At 52.1% G+C, this 21,347-nt stretch overlaps 8 protein-coding genes across 8 annotated transcripts; 4 read left to right on the top strand and 4 right to left on the bottom strand.

Annotated features, from left to right (window-relative positions):
• Window positions 1–444: 444 nt before the first annotated feature.
• On the top strand, window positions 445–3,593 carry AUEXF2481DRAFT_5843 (uncharacterized protein; the record flags this gene model as incomplete). Its single annotated transcript, XM_013487307.1, has 5 exons — window positions 445–538; window positions 607–960; window positions 1,014–1,547; window positions 1,604–1,743; window positions 1,797–3,593. The coding sequence occupies 5 exons, from the start codon at window positions 445–447 to the stop codon at window positions 3,591–3,593; spliced, it is 2,919 nt and encodes a 972-aa protein (XP_013342761.1).
• Window positions 3,594–5,793: 2,200 nt separating this feature from the next.
• On the top strand, window positions 5,794–7,461 carry AUEXF2481DRAFT_73664 (uncharacterized protein; the record flags this gene model as incomplete). The annotated part of the gene is made up of 2 exons (XM_013487511.1): window positions 5,794–5,985; window positions 6,043–7,461. The coding sequence occupies 2 exons, from the start codon at window positions 5,794–5,796 to the stop codon at window positions 7,459–7,461; spliced, it is 1,611 nt and encodes a 536-aa protein (XP_013342965.1).
• A 401-nt stretch (window positions 7,462–7,862) lies between these two features.
• On the bottom strand, window positions 7,863–9,207 carry AUEXF2481DRAFT_5841 (uncharacterized protein; the record flags this gene model as incomplete). Its single annotated transcript, XM_013487306.1, has 4 exons — window positions 7,863–7,941; window positions 8,006–8,522; window positions 8,573–8,727; window positions 8,843–9,207. The coding sequence occupies 4 exons, from the start codon at window positions 9,205–9,207 to the stop codon at window positions 7,863–7,865; spliced, it is 1,116 nt and encodes a 371-aa protein (XP_013342760.1).
• Window positions 9,208–9,548: 341 nt separating this feature from the next.
• AUEXF2481DRAFT_54116 (uncharacterized protein) lies at window positions 9,549–9,925 on the top strand (the record flags this gene model as incomplete). The annotated part of the gene is made up of 2 exons (XM_013487474.1): window positions 9,549–9,767; window positions 9,824–9,925. Coding segments are annotated over 2 exons (321 nt in total), but the record flags the coding sequence as incomplete, so codon positions are not given.
• Window positions 9,926–10,183: 258 nt separating this feature from the next.
• AUEXF2481DRAFT_269109 (uncharacterized protein) lies at window positions 10,184–10,897 on the bottom strand. Its single transcript, XM_013487548.1, has 2 exons — window positions 10,721–10,897; window positions 10,184–10,664 (listed from the first exon to the last, which is right to left on the bottom strand). Exons 1-2 carry the CDS (start codon window positions 10,774–10,776, stop codon window positions 10,292–10,294), a joined length of 429 nt encoding a protein of 142 aa, XP_013343002.1. The 5' UTR covers window positions 10,777–10,897; the 3' UTR covers window positions 10,184–10,291.
• Window positions 10,898–11,516: 619 nt separating this feature from the next.
• Window positions 11,517–13,630, top strand: AUEXF2481DRAFT_5838 (uncharacterized protein; the record flags this gene model as incomplete). Its single annotated transcript, XM_013487305.1, has 2 exons — window positions 11,517–11,622; window positions 11,676–13,630. The coding sequence occupies 2 exons, from the start codon at window positions 11,517–11,519 to the stop codon at window positions 13,628–13,630; spliced, it is 2,061 nt and encodes a 686-aa protein (XP_013342759.1).
• A 163-nt stretch (window positions 13,631–13,793) lies between these two features.
• On the bottom strand, window positions 13,794–14,462 carry AUEXF2481DRAFT_30323 (uncharacterized protein; the record flags this gene model as incomplete). Its single annotated transcript, XM_013487368.1, has 1 exon — window positions 13,794–14,462. One exon carries the CDS (start codon window positions 14,460–14,462, stop codon window positions 13,794–13,796), a length of 669 nt encoding a protein of 222 aa, XP_013342822.1.
• Window positions 14,463–14,586: 124 nt separating this feature from the next.
• Window positions 14,587–16,307, bottom strand: AUEXF2481DRAFT_40932 (uncharacterized protein). Its single transcript, XM_013487417.1, has one exon. It carries the CDS (start codon window positions 16,280–16,282, stop codon window positions 14,846–14,848), a length of 1,437 nt encoding a protein of 478 aa, XP_013342871.1. The 5' UTR covers window positions 16,283–16,307; the 3' UTR covers window positions 14,587–14,845.
• Window positions 16,308–21,347: the final 5,040 nt, after the last annotated feature.

Below are 21,347 nucleotides of genomic sequence, written 5' to 3'. Positions count from 1 at the left end.
CAAGAGTGTCAAGATATAGCAAGGAGCGCTATCCTTTTGCTGAATATTGAAACGATTGGAATCTGCCATGTTGGCCGAACGACGGTTCTGGGGGAACCAAGGTTTCTGTGATGGTGACGCTAGCCGTGCAAATCAACGGCAAGAGGTAAATCGATCGTCAGGCGAGACCGTTTTTGGAAAGGCGCCATGTGATGTCATGAAATGAATGGCAGGTGGACGAGCAATGCGCCCTTCTCTCAAAACCCATCGTGTTTCCTTGCAGCGAAACATCATCCTAATTCCACGTCTTTCCTCCTTTGCAGTTTAGATACCCCCTTTCACGATACCAGCCACGTTACTTTTGTAATTTCACCTGATTGACGATCACGACTATCCTCTCTCTCATCCCCAGATACCCCAGACACTTATCCCAGATACCCTACAACCCATCACAGTAATTTCATCATGGCGCCTTCTGCGTCGGTCAATGTTCCTACGAACACCAAGATCAAGGAGCAAGATGTCAACAACAAGCTCCAGCTCTATGGAATCTTCTCTGGTAAGTTTCCTGTAACACGCGATAACATGCAGCTGCTTGTCAATGGTACTGACCCGCGCTTCCCATAGCTTTCTCCAATGGCAAGGTCCCCTCAAACAAGCAGATTGATGTTGCTATGAACAGCGCTCTCGCATCGCGACCGCTCTCAAACCCATCGAAGAAGCTCTCGACAGAGGGACAAAAGCTCGTGGGTGACCTGCGCGAGGTTGTCGAGCAGGCCAAGCTCCTCCTCTTGACCAAGAACGAGGGCAATCTTCTTCAGGACTTCATTTGGCAAACTCAGCAGATCTCTGGCGCCAATGCCGGCACTCCTAATGCTCCTGTCGACAAGGAGACCGCCAAGCAGCACGGTAACGAGGCCCTTGATGGCCTTCGCACTCTCGGCACGCTCATCCTGTCCAACGGTCAATTCCGTAAACTTTGTAAGTAACAGCATCACCTCCTGCCACATCCTCCCCGGCTAACCTTCGTACAGTGAGTGATGCTAGCATTCTCTTCAGAGACATGGCCGGTGACGCCGCCCAGAAGGCGGCCAACAAGGTTAACCCTTCCGAGGATGAGCTGAACCAGATTGACAAGCCTGCCGAGGACAACACCTGGCACGACGTCCCCGACCTTTCCAAGGGGAACCTCAAGAACCAAGCTAAGGCCAAATTCGACGAGCAGAAGCCCTTTAACAAGGAGCAGGCCAAGGGTGCTCTTGGTGATGCCACTCAGGCCGCCCACCCCAGCGGCTCCCGTGACCCCGCCGACGCTGCCAGACTTGCTGCTCGCGACCAGCAACAGGGTACCAACTCTGGTGTTGACGCTACCAAAGGTCTGCAGCAGGGCGCTGACCGCCTCCACCAACAAGCCAAGGAGAACGTCCCTGAGGAGACCCAGGAGCGTGCCCGCGATGCCAAGGAGCGCACCAACAACTACATGAAGGAGAAGCTCCCCAAGGAGCGCCGCGAGCAGGGCATCTACCGCCTGAAGAAGATGGTTGTCGAGATTCAAGGCCACCAGGACTGTAAGTCACCCTTTGCCTATTGAGCATCTCGTCGCAGCAGCTGACCACGGCCATAGACCACCAAGCCATTGATACTCTCCTTCGTCTTGCCGAGCAGTACACTGGTCACACTAAGAACCTGGCCAACCAAAGCCAGGGAACCGTCAAGGGTGCCCACAAGGATGACAGCCTGCAGATGGCTGAAGCCGACCTCAAGGTATGTTTGAAGAGATCCAGATCAACACCAAGCATATGCTGACCAATCTCCAGACCCTCATCGAGCGTTTCGCCAACGGCACCTCCCTCGACGACATGTTCGACTCCATCAACGTCATCTACCGTGATGCCGACAGTGACCCTGAGCTCAAGGGCTGGTTCACCCACATGAACAAGTACATCCGCAAGTGCCTCAAGGAGCAAGGTTACGTCCTCGAGGACAGCTCGACCGAGGAGTGGAACAAGCTCTACGATCAGGGCGAGTTCCTCCTCCGCGACCGCTACCGCAACCACACCGACAGAATTGCCGACGAGTTCAAGTTCTACATTGACCAGTTCAACCAGGACAAGCAGAACGTTGCCTTCGGTGACGCCGTCCAGAAGCTCTTCCTCGACCTTGGACAGGACGAGAACGGTCAGGCTGAGTTCAAGCCTCACCTCATCAAGGACTTGACTGAGGTCATCCTTCCCGGCATCTTCGAGTCCGTCCGCTATGTCCCCATTCCTCGTATCGAGTACTCCGACCACATGATGGATGCCATCGTTGAGAACCTCGTCCTCGAGGGTGACAACCTTGCTCCCAACGTCATGGAGTTCGGCAGCGACAACTACTGGCGCTGGGGACGCAAGTCTATCACTAGCAAGAACAAGAACAAGGTCATGCTTTCCGTCTCCGGCATCCAGTGTGACCTTCGCGATGTCAGCTACTACATCAAGAAGAAGGAGGGCTTCCCCAGTATTACTGACAAGGGTGTCATGGACATCTTCCTCGGCGGCACTGGTCTCAGCTTCAAGGTCGCCATGGAGACCGCAGACAAGACCGATGGCAAGCACTTCTTCAAGGTCAACACCGTCCACGTCGACATCAAGAACATCAACATCAAGCTGAAGCAGTCCAACCACAAGTTGCTCTTCAACGTCTTCAAGCCTCTCCTCCTCAAGGTCATGCGCCCTGCCATCCAGAAGGTTGCCGAGACCCAGATCCGCAACAACATCCACCAGCTCGATGAGATGCTCTATGGCATCCACCAGGAGGTCGAGAAGGCCAAGCAGCAAGCTAAGAACAACCCCGACCCTGAGAACATTCAGAACATCTACCAGCGCTACGCCACTGCCGCTCAGCAGAAGTTCACCAAGGGCAAGCAAAAGAAGGATGAGGTTGCTGCCGACAAGAAGGTCAACATGGCTGTCACCAAGCACGACAGCATGTTCAAGAACATCTCTCTCCCCGGCGGTATCAGCACCAAGGCCACCGAGTACAAGGAGCTTGCTGCTAAGGGCGACAAGTGGGAGTCCCCCATCTTCAGCATTGGATCTTCTAAGGAGACTTCCAACTTGCCCAAGATGGCTTCCATCACCCGCAAGCCTCACAAGGTCAACACCGAGGGTGTTCGTGGCCCCAACAACCTTGGCACTGACCAGTACGGCTCGGGATTTAACGGATCCTCCGACACTGGCCCCAGCGGTGGTCTCAACACCGGCAACTCTGGCTACGGCTCTCAGAGCAGCACTGGCTACCACGGTGGTTCTTCTTCTGCTGGTCTTACCGGTCAGGTTCCCGTCCGTGGTGGCAACACCACTGGCTCTGGCTACGAGCAGAACACCACCAACACCACTGGCTACCACCAGGGCTCATCTCACTACGCTGCTGGTGAGGGCCCTATCGGCACTGGCCGTGAGTCCACTGGTGCCGGCAACTTCGGCGGCGAGGTCGACCGTGCCTTCCACGATGCTACCGGCTCCACCACTGGTACTACTGGTACCACCGGCACTGCCTCTGGTGTCCAAGGCGACGCCAGCGGAAACACCTTCTTCGGCAAGAACAACCCCGTCTTCCAGGGTCGTGTTTAAGCATCGCGCCTGATGGTTTCTTCTTTTGGTTATTCGAATTTCGCAATGCTTTTTACCGTCATGATACCATTGCCGTATGCCAGTCGCGAAGAGGGATGAGGACACGAAAAGAGACGTTATACCCAGTCAGCAACATAACAAGAGCAAGAAGGACACAATTAATAATGGGGTGAAGGAGTGTGTTTCGCGCGGCATTGATTCAATAAATCATTTCGCAGGTTTTCCTACTTTGTATTCTAGTGTTTTAAGTTAATGATTTTTCGCTCACTCAAGTTTCCTGTGTATGTACACGTGCTTCTGTGATGTCGTGTCGCATGCGTGCTCGTCAATCGGCAAGTGCTGTTTGCGTGTTCGTGGTCGGAAGCACTGATGTTGCGGACAATTCCTCCAATCACGAAGTCAAGCGTCGTAGAGGATGTAGGCGTAGCGACACCGCAACAGTAAGGACTATCCTCCAATTCTCCTCACAAGTTGAAATTAATACTCTCCCAGATGATGCAGAGTATTGCTACATCGTTGGACGCGCGTGCCGACAAAAGCCAAACAGATCAGGAAGCCAAAAATATAAGCACGCGTCCGAAGCTATTGGCAAAGGCTCATGCAGGTGGAAAATAGTAAGGTAGGAACCGGAGTTTTCTTGGCCCACTTTGTTGGTACTCCGACTTCCACCCATGAATCGTGAAAGCTGTGGAAGATACATTGTTGCTTTACTCAGCATAGAGCATAGGGTACTCCATCTGTCTGTTGGTCTTTAGTCTCGCTTGATTATGGTGTCGCAAATAGAGTTGACGAGCAAACTGGGTTGCTCCAACAGGCTTTCGAGGAAAGCTGGGGCTTCGGACTTTTCGCATGTGGTCTGGTGGAGCCTAAATGTGATGCGAGACAACCCAATGAGGAAGAAGAGCGAACCAGAAGAGGCACAGACGGCCTCCAGTTCTTCCAGAGCTCAAGGAACATCTCACACCGACGTACTCGGCGTAGGGATGCCCCGGTCAGTATTGTCGCACTGCATACCCGTAGTAGCAGCAAACGACGTGCGCCGCTCTGTCGGCTGTGCTTGTCTACGTGTGAGAACGTATCGGCACATGTCAAGATGTCAAGGACGATCACTTCTCTCCAAGATGCGATTGCAAGACTGTCAGTCCTGAGGCTGATTACTGACTGCTGTTCAGCTTGGCTGTGCGTCTCGTGTCCCAGCTTACGGAGTTTCAGCTTGGCTTCTTGAGCCTTCGTCTTGTGGCTGCCTGGGCTCTGTTGCTTGCAGCGCACAAGACAAGAGGTCTAGAGAGGACAAGAGCGTATTTTGTGATATCCGCCCGTATCCACTTCCAATTCGGGATCGTGCCAAGGTAGGCGGCATATGCATACTTGAAGCTTGGAAGCGACCTATCCAGCTCGACCATTCATCATGCCCTTGGCTCTCACCTCTCACGGTCAAGTTGGAACGTGGCGACTAAGCTCCTTTTGCTCCTTCAGCTTCGGCTCTCCTCCTTCACATGCCTAATTCCTCGCATTTTGAGTGACATGACGCTCCTTGCATCCTCTGCATGGTCCCGTCAGATCGTGGATGAGGGTTCGAGATGCTCATGGCCTGCGGCAACCCGCTTCCAGATCGAGCTTGCGGTCAACTATCTTGAACCTATGATGAATCCATGTAAGTAAGCTATGCATCCGTAAGTGTGTTACTACAGTGGGTAGTGGGACTGTGGGAAGAAAAGAGGGGCCCGGTTTTGAGTCTTCCATCTCTATATCCTGCTCCCATCCGCATTTCCTGATTTTCTAAGCTCTGCCCATCATCACACTTTGGAATATCAGATATACACTACAAATATTCTCGTACCACATAACGACTTATAGGTAGCCACTCACATGAGCAAAGTGAGTCCAGAGCCAGGCTTTCACACCATGGTAAGAACTCTTCAATTCACTGCCGACGCTACTTGCTAATTCGAAATAGCCTTCAACTACATCCACCAAGGTGCCATCACCAACAGAGGCCTTTCCGTCATTTCTGAAGTGCCATAGAGACATCAAGGATCCCGACATCGGTGCGACGTATGACGAACTCAACCACGACCCCGTATCACCTCTGGACACACCTGTAGCACCCTCCGCGTCATCATCCCGCCATAACTCAAAGCACGTTTCTGTCAACTCTCGCTGTGAACTGCTGGCTACGGAGAGCTGGCTTACCCAAAGCATGGAGAAGGTCCCACAGATTCCCGCCATCTACGCCAATGGGCGACGTAACTCGACAAACTCATTGTTAATCCAAGCCGCAGGAAAACTGGAACCGTATGAGGCTCTGGGGAACGTGTCTGTGGAGCACATGGCTCCCCCTCCCTCAATGCCAGGTCAACACCCGGAACTCAAGATTGGTGGTTTCCACGAGGTAAGTCCAGCATCATCCTTTTTCCAACAAGCAAATCCAACAGCTGACGTGGACAAGGCTCTGTTTATTGGAGTCGTCATAATGGCTCAGTTCATGTGTCTTGCAGGTCTTGGTCAAGCAATCGCGCCAGTCAAGATCATAGCCTCTGGCCTCGGCGTCAACAATCCCGGTCAAGAAGCGTGGTTCTCAGCCGCATACAGTCTCACCACGGGTACATTTATCCTGATCGCCGGTCGATTGGGTGACATACTCGGCCACAAACGCGTGTTTGTGTTCGGGTACCTGTTTCTTGGAATCTGGTCCGGCTTTGCCGGATTCAGTGCTTACGTCGGCAGGCAGATCTTCTTCGACGTCTGCAGAGGTATGCAAGGCATCGGCAGTGCGTTACTGGCTCCCAACGCCCTCGCACTGCTTGGCCGCGCATACCCTCCTGGTATCAAGAAGAATCTCACTTTTGCACTCTTTGGCGCCATGGCACCCTGGGGATTTGTGATCGGTGCGCTGTTCGGGGCTCTATTCTCGCAGACCACGTGGTGGCCATGGACTTTCTGGAGCTATGGTGCCGCAGCATTCGCCCTGTCAGCATTCTCACTTCTCATTGTGCCTAAGCAATTAGCCAAGGAGGCTCAATTCGCTGGCGTCACAAAGGTACCTGGTTTCGACTGGACGGGTAGTACGCTGGGGGTCGTTGGTCTGGTACTTGTCAATGTCGCCTTCAACAATGGTCCGTTGTACGGTTGGTCCACTCCTCACGTCTACTTTGTCCTGATCATCGGAGTCTTGGTATTGGTAGCATTCCTCTGGGTAGAACGTCGGGCTGAATCACCACTACTGCCGGTCTCCGCCTTTAATGGAACAGTCACTTACACCATGGCTCTAATCGGCATCGGTTGGGGCAGCTTCGGCATCTGGATCTATTACTCGTGGCGCTTCCTCGAGGAGTTCCGTCATTTGACTCCACTCAATGTCTCTGCTCAATTCACACCCGCCTTGGTCTGTGGGCTGATAGCTGCAGGTGCCACTGGTTTCATGCTCACGCACACTCCCGTCTCATTCACAATGTTGATCGCCATGTTGGCCTTCTTCGCCGGTCAAGCGATTTCGGCCTTCATGCCCGTCAATCAGTCTTACTGGCCTCAAATGTTTGTCTCTATCCTCATCATGCCTTTTGGTATGGACATGTCCTTCCCTGCCGCCACTGTCATTCTCTCCAACCACATGCCCCGCGAGCACCAAGGCCTTGCAGCGTCGCTTGTCAATACCATGGTCAACTACTCCATCTCGCTGGCATTGGGTATCGCGGGCACAGTCGAGGTATCAGTCATGGCCCATGACGGTACAGTTGCAGACGCAAAATGGGGTGTGAGATGCGCTTTCTTCACTGGCCTGGCTCTTGCTGGTTGTGGTATTTTACTCGGTGTTTCGTATTTCATCAAGTCAATGATCAAGGAGGGTTGGAAGGTAGCGCAACATTGAAAACTAGCAGGCTTTCTCAAGCTCGTAGTTGCCTAATTCTGCTGTTATTAGCTAGGGACTATTTTGCTCTTTACCGTTAGCCGGCTACTGAGAAGATATCTGTGACATTGCAAAGAGATCTCCTCGATTCCCGTATTCTGGTCGCGTATGGTTACGAAAGGAGCTTCAGGCTCCTTCAGCCAACGGCCCTAGTGCTTCGCAGTGATCTGGGTGTGCTCAGAACTTCTTCCGATTTCATAATCGGGTGAGAGTGCTTGGGGCCAATGCACGCGGCAAGTGACCTGAACAGCCACCGCCTCGTGGTGTGTCGGTTTCATTCTGAGGAGTATTGTGTGTCTCAGTGACCCGATTAACACACTCAGAGCAAGGTGAGAGGCTGTCATGGTTGGCTCAGTGCTCGTTCAGTTGTTGACTACTCTCGCGACATCTCGGAAAAAGGCATTCGAAGCCCAAAAGGATCCGCCAAACTCCATATCATACCTGATCGAAATTCGTTAGCACGTCCATCGAATCTGACGGAGGTCTGGGAACAGGTTCAACTTACCAGTAGTTGACCGCACAGCAATACCCTTCGTCACCACAACTCTGCCCAACTTTGTGATACCACATAGCCGGCAGATACATCATGTCGCCCTCATTGAGTGTGACCCTCATTGGTGTGACAAGCTTCGAGTATGTTGTTGGCCTAATGTCAGGGAAATCTGGATCCCAAGTGGGCACAGGAACGATCAATTCAGGCTCATCGAGCACATGCTCGAGATCATCAATCTTTAACTCTGCCTTCTCATCCTCATTCGTCGAGATGTATGTGGTTCCAGGGATGTTCTGCTCATTCACAGCAGCGGCTGCCACAGGAGGCATAATGACAAAATGCTTCTGACCTCGCACTTGGACATAAAGGTTTTCGTAATTGTCTTTGTGGAGGGAGGTGGTAGAGAGACTATTGCCGAGCCAAAAGTTGACGGCCTCGGGCTTCTTGCGCAAGGCGATACGAGCGAATGGGATATCAGAGGGGACGTCTTCGAAGAGAGAGGAGTACTCGTTGCGGAGGTTGTCATTTTCTTGATGCAAGTAAGAATATGACAATGTCAGGGGAGGGTGGGGGACATACGAGTCTGAGCATATTTGATGGGTGAAGATGTTTCTGATTGATTTGATTCTTGTTCTGCGATGTAGCGTACGACCTTGTCGAAGGGCTCTAGTCTTTCGAGCGGCTTCACGTAGGATAGTGAACCGTCGTCTTCCTTCAACACTGCATCTGCGTTGCTTCTTGCGTGTCAATGCTGAGAGGAAGAAGGAGTAGGAACGCGTGTTTGAAATGGAGAGTGCTCGTAATTTGAGAAGAGATGGCCGAAGGAAAGAACGAATTGGCAGTACCTACCCGAAAGGTGTAATGGCTACATTGACAAGGCTGTCACCAAGAACTTTGAGAAGATAGTGCGAGTCCCACTTTTGGACAGCTGCCCAATCCTCGGCAGCTTTTCTTACAACAAATGGCCGATTACTGGCGACATATTGCATGAATTCGAGAGCACTCGGCTCTTCATACAACTCATCAATGAGAGCAGCGTTCAGCTCATCATATGTCGTGATTAGGTCGCGTACTGCGGCAGTTAGCTTATCTGCGCAATCCCCTTGATGGCGAGCAGTTGATTGTTCCATGTCTTCTCTTGTTTTGTAATAATTAGTGTCTTGAAAAGGTAGAGTGCTATCGAGAGATGTTGTTTGTGAGATGGGCAAAGTCATGATGGTGGTCCAAGCTTGTGACGAAAGCACGGCGGCGCCGATGCATGATCGCATCGACATGCACCTAAATGTCTAGAAGTGACATGTTGCGACGACTCTTATTCGCACCCCGAGGTAGCTTCTTCAGAAGCACGCCGGTACCTGCGGCGCAGCGGCGAAACGTCTCGACATCGATCTTCGGATACACAATCTCGGGCACTCCCAAGGGCAACAAGGCGCGTCGACCATCATGGAGCGAGCAATACAAGTTCGTTGGATGGGTGCGTGAAGGCTTTGTGAACGGAGTTGTTGTTCTCCTCTGCGGACATATCCTGCTCGACCACTGCTTCAGCTGGAGCGGTACATGGGGACCGTCAATGCTTCCAACCCTGAACTCGGTCGGCACCACAGTCATCGTCTCCAAGTGGTACCGCCGGGGAAGGGGAATTGAAGTTGGCGACATCGTGTCGTACAAACACCCAGTCGAGGGCGAGGTTACAACCATCAAAAGAGTGATCGGTATGCCTGGGGATTTTGTGCTCAGAGACACGCCTGGCAAGGGAGACGGTACCATGATACAGGTCAGAATGTAGCCTGATCAGACTGCTCTACGCTCTACTGACACGAATGGCAACAGGTTCCTCTCGGCCATTGCTGGACGGTCGGAGACAACCTCAGCGCCTCGCGCGATTCAAGAATGTACGGGCCCGTTCCTCTAGCTCTCATCAAGGGCAAGGTCGTCGCCATCTGGAATGAATGGTTGGAAGGCCCACAGCGTGTGCACAATGCCTTCAGGGACTATCGAGATGCAGGAGAGGTTCAAGAGTCGGCCGTCGCGCGCAATGGAGGTTGAAAGAAACAGGAAGAGCAAAGCACACAACCACCACATTTCCCTCTGACAGCAGAGAAGGCACGCCGCGTTAGAGAGTCTACATCAACGTGCCTGACACCTAAGAGGCAGCACACGACGATACCAAGGCAGCACACACAGTATCAGCTTGGGTCTTGGAATCGGAATGATCCGTGTAGCGTGCAAGAGAAGCATGTCTCGATTGCTTTGAACATGGCAATACAGCTTCGGGCTATGTACAACATGACCAATCCATCACATCTTACTGCTGCCACTCTTGACCCAATCGGCAAAGTCCTTGCGCTGACTTCTGATGTCCAGGAAGCCCTGTCTCTGCTCCAGCGCAGCGTACGGGTTTCCTCTAGGGCCCAGCGGGTCTCCGTTGATGCTCTCGGTCTTCGAGCTCTTCTCCCTCTCCAGCTTGCCCGCCCATACGCGCCATTGAATGGGCTTCAGCTCAGGACTGCCGATCACGATGCCGACACAGAGCAACAGGACAGCTGTCAAGGTCTCCAAGGTGATGTCCAGCGGCAGATCGATTGTCGGGATGATGTATGAGTGGACGGGAGACAGGGGGACGGCGCCTGCGAGGGTGGCTAGGGTCGAGTGTTCGTAAGCACTGTATACGCTGTGGACAGAGTCAGTTGAGACATGGCCGGCCCCGAGCGAACACGAGTTACATACGCATGTGCCAACAGTACAGCGCCGAAGATGTTGAGAGCGCTAGACAAGAGAGCCATGACGCGTGTGCTTGAATTGAAAGGTCGTAGTAAGAACTCAGCCGGAGATGCTGAAGCTGCTTTGGTGACGAGCAAACGCTTGTGGCTTGGCCGTGCGAGTAGAAGAAGAAGGTAAGCCGTGTGCGGCTGGTCTGAGACGGAGCCGGGTCTGGCAATGCACAATGGAAAACCGTTGCTGCCGTGAATTGCCTGTTGTGAGACAGAAGAAGCAACCGGACGCCATGAATCACACGCCAGCTACCTATGAGTACGCCAAGCTTCCCCGGCGACTGCCTCCTTCCTCACAAAGTGCTGCACCTTCCACTTCTTTCATCGTCACTGCCTCCAAGCTCTGAACACACAAAGCTCAAACTTTCTGCTTATACACTGGCTTACCAACACTCTCTCGCGATACTAGGCCAGCCTGCTAATAAAGTATCTCGCCCGATTAGTGATCTCTTTTGTATTTGTTCAGGTGTCTGAGTTCAATTGCCGCTTCTCAACTCCCTGAAACCGTCGTAACGCTTTACAGAATCTGGTCCCTTCATGACCCGTTTCTGCTTGCCTTGCTCCAGATTTCGCTTGTTCTCAAATACTAGAAAACGTGGTAAAATTGTCTTCGACTGACGTTGCACGGTAAGTCGTTATAAGATATGGCGCTCCTGCTACACGTGGGCCTGCTATCTGGCTAAATCCTTCGTCTTCCTCTCGCTTTCCCCATTTCAAGGGCTTCTTTGTGATAGGGTCTCGTTCCGTTCAAAATGCATATTCCTACTTTCCGGTCTCTCGTTTGCCTTTCTTTGCTCACTGTCCCTTACGCATCGGCTATTCCTCTTGATGAGAACCTTTGGCCTAGGGCTGCTACCAGTATGCCATGTTCAGACTGACCGAATTTTGTAGCACCGGCTAATCAAACACAGCATGTAATTCCAACGATATAAAGACCGTGAACAAGAGCAACAAGCAACCGATGACATACTGCAAATCATGGCTATCCACCAAGCAATCAAAGTCGACAGTAAAGGATCTCTCGGTTGCCCAAGTAAGCAGTGCTTGCACATGCATTCTGGCATCTGCTTCGTCATCCCCTGCTGCTGCTGCGAAGAAGACGACCGCTAGCACCAAGAAGACAACGAGCGCTACGAAGAAGGCAACAAGCACCACAAATAAGATTTCGTCGACCAGCAAGGCGACATCGTCCACGAAAAAGACCACCTCATCCACGAAAAAGGCAAGGACCTCGATCAAAACAGCCCTCAAACAGGTCTCCATCACAACCAAGGCATCATCTTCGTCTACGGAGAAGGCGTCATCATCATCTACGAACAGACCATCTTCGTCTTCTACGCAAAAGACATCCTCCACACAAAAGACCAGCACCTCCAGCAAGAAGACCACGACAACAGCTTCCACGTCGAAGCTGTCAACCTCGGCACAGAAGACTACCATCAAATCGACCAGTGTCACGAGCCAGAAGCCAGCTCTGACGTCTGCCTCGATCAAGCAGAGCAGTAGCAGCAGCTCCACTGCAGCTGGCTCAAGTCTCTCGTCATCCAAAATCACCGCAAGCTCATCTATTCGCTCCATCATCTCAAGCTCGTCTTTCGCTTCTTCGTCGTCATCCAGTACTTCATCTTCCTTCGTTGCCCCATCAGGAAGTGCTATTCCAACAGATCCAGTAACAAGTGTTGTTGCCAATCAAAAAGCGCCTGCCTCAGTCTCGACGCGAGCATCGTCAGGTGCTCAATCATCCTCCAATGTCGCGGCTTCGAGCCAGACTTCTTCGGCAATCACTAACTCAAAGGATGCATCGACTGGCAGCGACATCGTCACAAATGGAAATTTCAACCAAGGCTCTACCGCTGGCTGGCACGGAGCACGGGCTTATGGCACCAAATTCAACGTAGCTTCGCTCGCTGGCGACTCGAACTACGAGGCACTTGTCAAGTACGCACTGGTTGTGAACGACAATGCAAGTGGTCAGCTTTACCAGAATGTGACCATTCCTGCCAACTCGGCCTGGCAGCTCGGTGCCGACGTCTATCTCAATTACCCTAACGGTCTTCCTGCCGGCGTTTCTTGTGTCATCAAATACAGTCTGGGCAGCGATGCAATTATCCTTAAGCAATACGGCGTCGCATCTTCTAGTGGTGCAGTTCTGTCCGACACCGCTTCTGGACAATTATCAACAGGTTTCACTGGCAGGTTCCAGATCGACACCTACTGCAGCACCACCACTTCAGCTGCAAGCTTTGCTCTGGGCTTTGGCAACATCCAGCTTCTCATCTCGGACGCTGGAAGCGCAGCAACTTCGACTACTGCAGCTTCAAACGCTGCTCTCGCTACAGCTCCAGCATCCTCGACGACGAGCTCGGCAGCAAGCGCCAGTGCAACATCCACTAACATGCTGACCAACGGCAACTTCGGTTCAGGTGACTACACAGGCTGGGCCCTGTTCCGCCTGGGCAATCCCACTTTTGCAATCCAAGGCAACCCTGGTACCTATGTCAGTTATATCACATTCCCCGCCGGCGGCGATGCAAACTCCCAGGCTTCTCTTATGCAACAGTCTGCAACTGCGATCGCTGGCAAGACATATACTGTCTCCATGGGTCTTCTTCTCAATTATCCATCTGGTCTGCCCAACGATGGTTCTTCTTGCAGCTTACAAGTGTACTTTGTCGATTCCAATGGTTTCGGCATGTCGTTCGTCCAGACGACATACAAAAACGGCGACGCGGCGTACCAGAGTATTTCTGGCACTGGTTCGGTCAACAATGGTTTCAACGGCGTTTTCGATATTTTGATCAGGTGTTATGGCAGTGCGTCGGCGATTGTCGCAGGTGTCGAGGATGTACAGCTTCTCGAGTCTTAGAAATTTGGTTTCTCCTTCTTCTTGTAGACAATTAATTCTCGGCATTGGACCGAGTAATTCTCCATACTCCAAGACCTCTCCTCTTCGATCTGATGGCTTTTCCGTAGGCACATGATGAACAAGTACGAAATTCTGGCCCAGGTCACATATACATGCCATAGTATCAGTGTCCCAGTTGTTTCTTGCGCTCTCCGATATCTGTTATCTTCAAGAGGTCCTCGTAACCTTCAGGCATCGCTTCTGGACCCGTGAAATGACAAGAGTGGCAAAGGTACTTATTGCCGTCATCTCCAGCCTCTGCAGCCTGACCCTGATCTTCAAGATCCTGCTTACCATTTTCTTCACCTTGGGGTTGCTTCTCCCTCCACCACATCTTCACTCCTCCATGCCTAGACACCAAGCATTTGCCACATTTGTGCTGTACCCTCTGCTCGTACAAGACGGGTACATGCGTTTTCCAAGGCAAATCCTCCATTGCCCACGCGTGTTGCACAAGCATATGGACTCTATTTCTCAGTACGTAAAGTGGATCTGACGCCTCCCGGACCTGCGTGTACGACCGCAATCGTTTGATATAAGCATCGTGGTTGGCTTTCTGCCATCGTCCATAGCTCGGTCGGGTTCTCGTCAACGATGCCTCGCGCTCCTTGTAGACTGGATCCGTGTGGAATCTTGTACGTCTTCTCACATACTGCCGACGTCTTATTTCCGGCTCGTTCGACCAGTTCCGGAGAGGAGCGCCTGAGAACATGCGCGCATTTTTTGCGACGAACGTGAAGGTTGTGATGGGTAATCTAATGACACCGAGCATCCTGAGCATATTGAGAGCCATTGCTCCAGGACCAACAGTAGTGTATGTCGAGCTGAAAACGATGTGCCGCCGAGACCAAGCTTGTGATGTATACTGGCCAGCCAAAGATTAGATCGAGGAAGCGAAGAGTGCTATGGTGATGTCGGAAGTGTGCTGCTGAGAGGCCATAGCCGAAAAGTATGGTGGAGTACTCAGGATTGCCTGGCCAACAAGCGAAGAGGTCATGATCAGGGTCGCACCTTCTTTTCCAAGGTCTTTCGTTTCTTGACAGTCACGCAACTCGTAGTGTGTAGAGAGTGTTTCGAGTGTTACCTTAATGCTGCAAGAGTGTAGGGAACTATCATGGAGCCTCATATTCGAGATCTGATGATGAGAAATGTCCATTTTATCTCAGTACAAGCCACTCAACCCATCAGCACGCTCGTCCAATCGAACTTCTCCCAGCGTTTCCGGAAACTCTCAACTCTGGGATCTTGTCTGATCCATCTACCTTGCTTCTTGATGATCTCCGGCCCCTTCCTCAGCATACCTCCAATGACTTCCCTCGCAAAGAGGTCGCCCTTTGGCCATCGACGCTCGTCCTCAATCACATGACCCATGCCTCCATCCAACGTAAACCAGACGTGAAAGTACGGCATCTCCTTGACTAGGCTCTTCCGGAACGCTTGCTTACCATAGCCAGCGCGTTGTGAATTTGCAAGAGTGTCGATGAGCTTCTTGTGTTGACTCCACTCTTCATCGGCGCTGAGGATCGCTTCTTTGAAAAAGGCAGGCGCGTTGTCAGCGAGATGGAGAGGCACAGGGACAGCAAATAGGGCTGCGTGGCCGCGTCGACTGTGCATGTGAGCTGCATTCTCATAGAAGATGACGCCCTTGTCGCGTTCGTAGTACATGCGAGTCAAACTCTTCATGAAGTTGCGAATCTCTTCCCACTCGTCGTCATCACATTCCAGCAGATTGAGATGATGTTGAATGGGCACAATGACAGCTCCGCCTGCCGCCAGTTCCGGCTCGGTCTGTAAAGTCATGTATACTCTTGTGGCTAGAGAGACGATTGGCGCCGCCGGCGGCGTGTTTGTGTCCTCATGATGACACAGAGGACATGAGTCGAGAACCTTCTGCATCTTTTGAAAGTCACCGATAGCAGTATTCCGTAGGTTGATCTCTGACTTGCCGACTTTCTTGGCAAGCTTGCTCGCATTCTCGTCCATGTAGTCCAGGTCATCGGTGAACTTTGCGTCCTTAGCAATGCGTTCTGCAAATGCTTTGCCTTCACCGCCGGCGATGCCACGAGTACGTCGCTCTTGACGGACCATGTCTTCAATACTCATATCTTCATTCTCCTCCACGTGACCACGTTCGCGACCGCGCTTGTTCTCGATGGTCTTTACCTCGCTGCCACGACCGCCGGCAAGCATACGATTCTCGACAGCACTGAGGACCATCACATCTGACTGCTTATTGTTCGCGGCCGAAGCAACGGCAGCTTCGTACTCGGCCTCTAACGTGCCGGCATTGGAATCTTTACGTAACTTGGCCTTCATCAGCTGCGCTTTGAGCCTGTTCAAAGCGGTCTGGTCTAGGACTACAGTGGTCGCCAGCGGTGGAGCCTCGTCCATGACTTGACCTTGGATTGGGTTAGCGTGCTGCGGCACAGGCATATCTGCAGCAGGCTCGGGTGATTTGCGGTGTAGACCAGCTCTTTGTTTCCGCTCAGCGTAGAGTTCACCGCTGGGCTTCTCTAGACCGACGTAGTCCTTGCCGTACATCTGACGCCGGTCCAACTCACGCTCTTCCTCGCGTGCGTCGTCGAAGTCCCTCAAAGAGCCAAAGCGTTCCATGGCGATGTCATCCTCGGGCCGGCCGGAGTCTTTGACTTGACGGTAGACGGCGTTCAACTTTGTCATGCGCCATTGCGAGCCTTGGTCTCCGAAGGTGTAGGATACCTCATGATGAATAGGTTCGTCGTCGACAAGCGGAGCATCTTGTGCCTCTTCGTCGTCTTCTTCTAGGTCTCTCGCGAGTTGTTCGAGATCTCTTTGGTGTATGTTACGATCCAACTGATCCTTTGCAGAAACGAATTGTGAGGGTGGAGATTTCGGGCGCGGGCGCTGAACGTAGTCAACGTTGAGCGATGAAGGAGCTTCCATCCACGTGTCGCGCTTGAGATACTTGTTGGCAGTTGCTTCAAGTTGCTCGTCAAGGATGTCCTCTGTCGGTGGCGCAGTCATGGCTTCCTTCTCTACCCAGTCACCCTCGTCTTCGACATCGTCTCTCTGCGTGGTCGCGGCGCGAGGCGAGCGACTGCGCCTTCGTTTCGAGCGACGCTCTCTTCGATCTTCATCGTCTTCCCTGTCGCGGTGATGCCGGCGTTTGTGTCTGGAGTCCGAGTCTTCATGACGCGACGAGCGGTGGTGGTGTCTGTGACGTCGACGGTCCTCGTCCTTGTGGCTGTCTCGCTCGTCTTTACTACCGTGTCTCTTACCATCAGACTCCTTTGTCTTGTTGGCTGCTAGCTCTTTCTCGAAATCTTCAAGACCCATGGTTGGCAGTGTTAGGGTGGAAATATCTAGCTTGTGAGACTTCGAGACTACAAATGACGCTGTGACGCGCTCGGTGGTCAGTGCAGGGTCACCCCATCAAAGAGACCTACCACGATCACCGAAACTCGTTCCTGTTCTCTGCCATTGAAATTCAACATGGGCCCAGTATGGTAAATCCCTTGTCTGGCTGCCGTTGTCTGTGGGCTTGATGAGAAGTATTGCTGTGTCAGTCTGCGCCGATGTACTCCGTGAATGACAGTTGGAGGTATGCACTTACCAACCGATCCACAGACAAAGGCACGTACGGCACCAGGCTGGCTCCTTTCTAAGCGTACATTGCCTCGTTGTCGTCGACGTTTCACCGCTGCGTGCAATCTACCACTGACTCTGCCACATTTATGCGGATTGCTTACTCGACTCTAAGCGACAGCACCCTGACATGTCTCTGACATATCTCCGTTCGATCGCCATCAGCCATGGAATGCACTCCGGCGGACACAACTCCCACACAGGTCTAGAGCATTCTATTTACCGACGCGGGTATCAGTTCGCGTCCTTCACCACACTAGTCCTTCTCACATGCTTCCGGGTTCCAAATCTGCGGACCTAAGTCCCAGACGGCTGGCTACAGCCCTTGGTCAGTCCCGCCTCAGGCATTGGCTTCATTCTCCGAAGACGGAGCCCACTGCTTCTCTAGAGATCCCAAGCAGACCACTATGGCAAATCCTAATTGTACCATGCCAATATCTAATCATGCAAAAGGCAGTGGATGCATTCACGCGAGGGCTTGACGCGCAGCCTCGTTGGTTCATCGGAAATGGTCATCAATGCACATATGCACTGGATGCTGCTCATCGCAACGCATCGAACCGAATGATCATGCTCCAAAGCCAGATGCCCCAAAGGCTGCGAGATTCGTAAGGTCTTGGACCTCATGCCATGTCTTCACGGACTTCGTTCAGCACTACATCTGAGCGCCCATGTACGCACCCGTCAGTCTAACATACGACATCTTGGCGCGGCAGCTTCGCAGGCAGGTCCAGAGGGGTCGAAACTGCGACTAAACTACCTGACATCAGGGTAAGAGTACACACGATGTTATGCCGTATACCTCATGGATCCTTCCATTATAGTCGGAACATTGTGCTATTGACAGGCGGCTCCGGTACATCGTTTTAGGGTTACACATTGTACGTATACTTAGGCTCGCCTCCGCCCGCATGAACGATTGTCGTTCCCCAGTCATAGAACGCCATATTATTGTGGCTGAACATTTGAGTGAAGTCCTTCAGGCAGGGCCCCACATCAGTCATCATGCATCAGACTACGAACTGCAGCATGTAACGAACAGACAGTTCGCGTCCGACAGACGTTCGCGTAAGACTATGAAAATTTATTCAGCATGACAAGGGAAACCATGTATTCTGCAGTATGCGGGTAACTTAGATTGAAAAGACCGGCTGCAAGTCCGCGCTGCATGAGCTATGCACGAACGAGAGTACTTCATTTGAAATGTCATAGTAGCGATCACCGTCGTGTCGATCTTGCAGGGCGGACGGGAACAGAAGACGGCGTAGAGAGGTGTTCTTACCATCGATGTCAGATCATGGACGGAGACACGAACTCGGCGAAGACCAAGGTGGTGCTCACATCATGCCAGAGGATCATAGAGTAAGGGATGTTCGCAGGCCACGAGTAGCACGAAGAGATGTTTACGCATCGCGGCGCGCGGTGCAGACGATGGGAAAGCAATGATGTGGCAGTCCGCAGACCAGAGTTGTTACTTAGCCGCGGACTCGCACAGCTTGCTGGATGTCAAGACGGGTGGAACATGAATAGCTTTATCCGTTGTGCCGACATGAGTGACATACGTGCACCGTAAACTCGTCCAAAGACTGCCGCAGATCACACTTTTCTCCGAAAAATCGTCACGCTCGAAAATCTTCTTGTTTCGCCGACGCGGTCTAACCTTGGTCGCTCACGTAAAGAGGTGTGACAAGCACCTCCTTTCCAGAAGGTAGAAGTGTTGACCGAGATCGATGATCGAAGATTGCGCTGGCAGTTCGCTAGCGACGAACACCAATATTACATACATGGGTAATAGACTTCGAGGGTCAGTTCTCTCGCGCATCGATAGCTGGTCCGCTACCAACTTGGCGAACAACATTTCAGATCCTTTACGCGATACCGAAGCAACCGGACATAGCTGCTTTGTCACAAAGTCCGTAGAGGATATACTTTCGAATATCGACCCCTAAGTCGAAGAAGTGTGAGGCTCATATCGAAGATACATTACAGTGGTGACATGCAGGAAACTTTCTCGCGCGGGGTTAGGTTTGTGATGTCCTGAGATTCTGTTAATTGGAAGGGAATGACATCAATCGCCCTCGAGCAGCAAGGGTCTTCAAGCAAGCCATGAGACACGAGGCGCTCAATAGATTGTGTACGTGTCGCAGATCTACACGGGTAAAGAAATCTCGCGGGATTCTCGTAGAACGAGCTCGAGCCGCCTTCCATGCAGGTTCTACATCGCCATGATTGAAGAACAGGACATTTGACCACATATCCATCGGCATTGCATGACCTAGCGTAGACAAGTGCGATCGTGAGACTGCCTTCCACTTGCCGAGAGCACTTACGCAACTATGCGACAAAACCGGAAGGTGGTCAAAATGGGTTCTGGTAGCCCATCATTCGTTTTGCAGAGATTTACTGGGTCATCGAGATCTGTGCCCTGAGTAATCGCAGGACGAACCTACCACGAGAGCTAAGATTCGAAACGGTTATGCGAGTCGCGAGCACCTAAGTCCTGACCCACGTGCGGAGAGGAGGAGCCACGGTCTACAAAGCATGGCGTTCGAAGCGATCCGGGGGAATGACGAAGTGGAATTTCGACTGGAAAAGTGTAAACCATTCAAAATGGAACTGAGAAGGAATTCATGAACAATGAGCTGCTCTGTGATATAATGCATGCCAGAGACAACGAGTCACAGTTGCCAGATCTGTAACATCTGTTTCTCGTATGCACCAGAGGAGCAAGGGATCGATCGATGTCTCTGAGGGGCTGAGTCGGACAGTAAAATTGACCTCGGTACGATAGAGGAGCAAAAGCAGGGTTTTCATCCAGGGACCACTTCTGACAGCGACGATCTCTTTAACATCGGCGATGGCAGCTTGTCCCTGGCACCGTGCGCACCATTGGGCGTGTGCGGCTCTGCGGGTCTTGACATTGGGATTTCTCAAAAGCTGAGACTGGAGAATACGATCACGACGTCATACGAGAGCAACTCGAGGAAAGACCTGTCAACCTCGAACTTCATCCAACACACCAGTTCTGGCAGAAAAAATAGAATGCCAAATGGCCCGGATACGAGGATTTGAACTGAGGCTCTGAGGAATCCAAGTCCGTCAGTCGGACGTGCTGATAAGAGGGACGGCAAAAGCAAAAGAACAGATTCGTTCAAGCAGATCTGCTTGAGGAGCAGTCCCCGGGGTACCAATAGCTTGGTTATGCTTTGTAAAGCGATTCGAGGAGAGGCCAATCATTTCGAGCAACCCATTCTGCGGGTGGCCCGGTGTCCCTGGCACTGTCGAAGCGGCCATTTCAGGGCACCGATGGATGAGGTGGGTATCTCTGGAAGACAGCAACGTCATGACTTGGTCATAGCTTACACGATGATTTATAGGTAATTACTATCCCGAGGTCGTTGGTCGGCTGCCTGCGACAGAGGATTTGGGGCGTACAAGCAAGGGACCGATATCGTAGACACTAGGTGAAACAAGTTAGAATGATTAGTGTGTTGTGCAGGCAGAGCCTCAGGCCCTGCTGTGTAGAGACATGGATTTAGACAAAGCTGGGATAGCGTCCACAATTACAACGAAGTTTAAATCGATGGCAGCATGTTGGAGTTCAAGGGTGTTCGATGATGCGACGGTGGACACGTTGGAATCTTGGTAGGTAGCGATGCAGCAAGAATTCTCGAGCGGTTGTGCCGATGCTAGTCAAGCGATCAATTCTTTGTTGCAGAAAAACACGGCTGAAAAGAGATGACCTGGGGAGAGGGATCGAGAATGCGGTGACATCGACGGTGATTGACAGAGGTGGGGGCAGGATTGACAGGAACATCCGGAAAGGGACTTGGCTAAATTTGGTAAGACCAGCTGCAGGGTCGAATGGTTCTGCCACACCTTGTGATGCGAAAGCCTTGAACATGCGCCTGCCCGATGCGGGTTAACGCCAAAACTCTGCAAGGAAGCCACACTACTCCGTACAGCGGAGCGATTGTGGATAGAGTAGTGATCAGAATTGCCGACGCGAGAGCGAGATGGGAGAGGGGTGTGAAGAAGCGTGTTCGTACACGAA

Source organism: Aureobasidium subglaciale (assembly GCF_000721755.1).
Source record: "Aureobasidium subglaciale EXF-2481 unplaced genomic scaffold scaffold_13, whole genome shotgun sequence".
Taxonomy (NCBI): domain Eukaryota; kingdom Fungi; phylum Ascomycota; class Dothideomycetes; order Dothideales; family Saccotheciaceae; genus Aureobasidium; species Aureobasidium subglaciale.
This window is presented reverse-complemented; position numbering and strand designations above follow the sequence as displayed.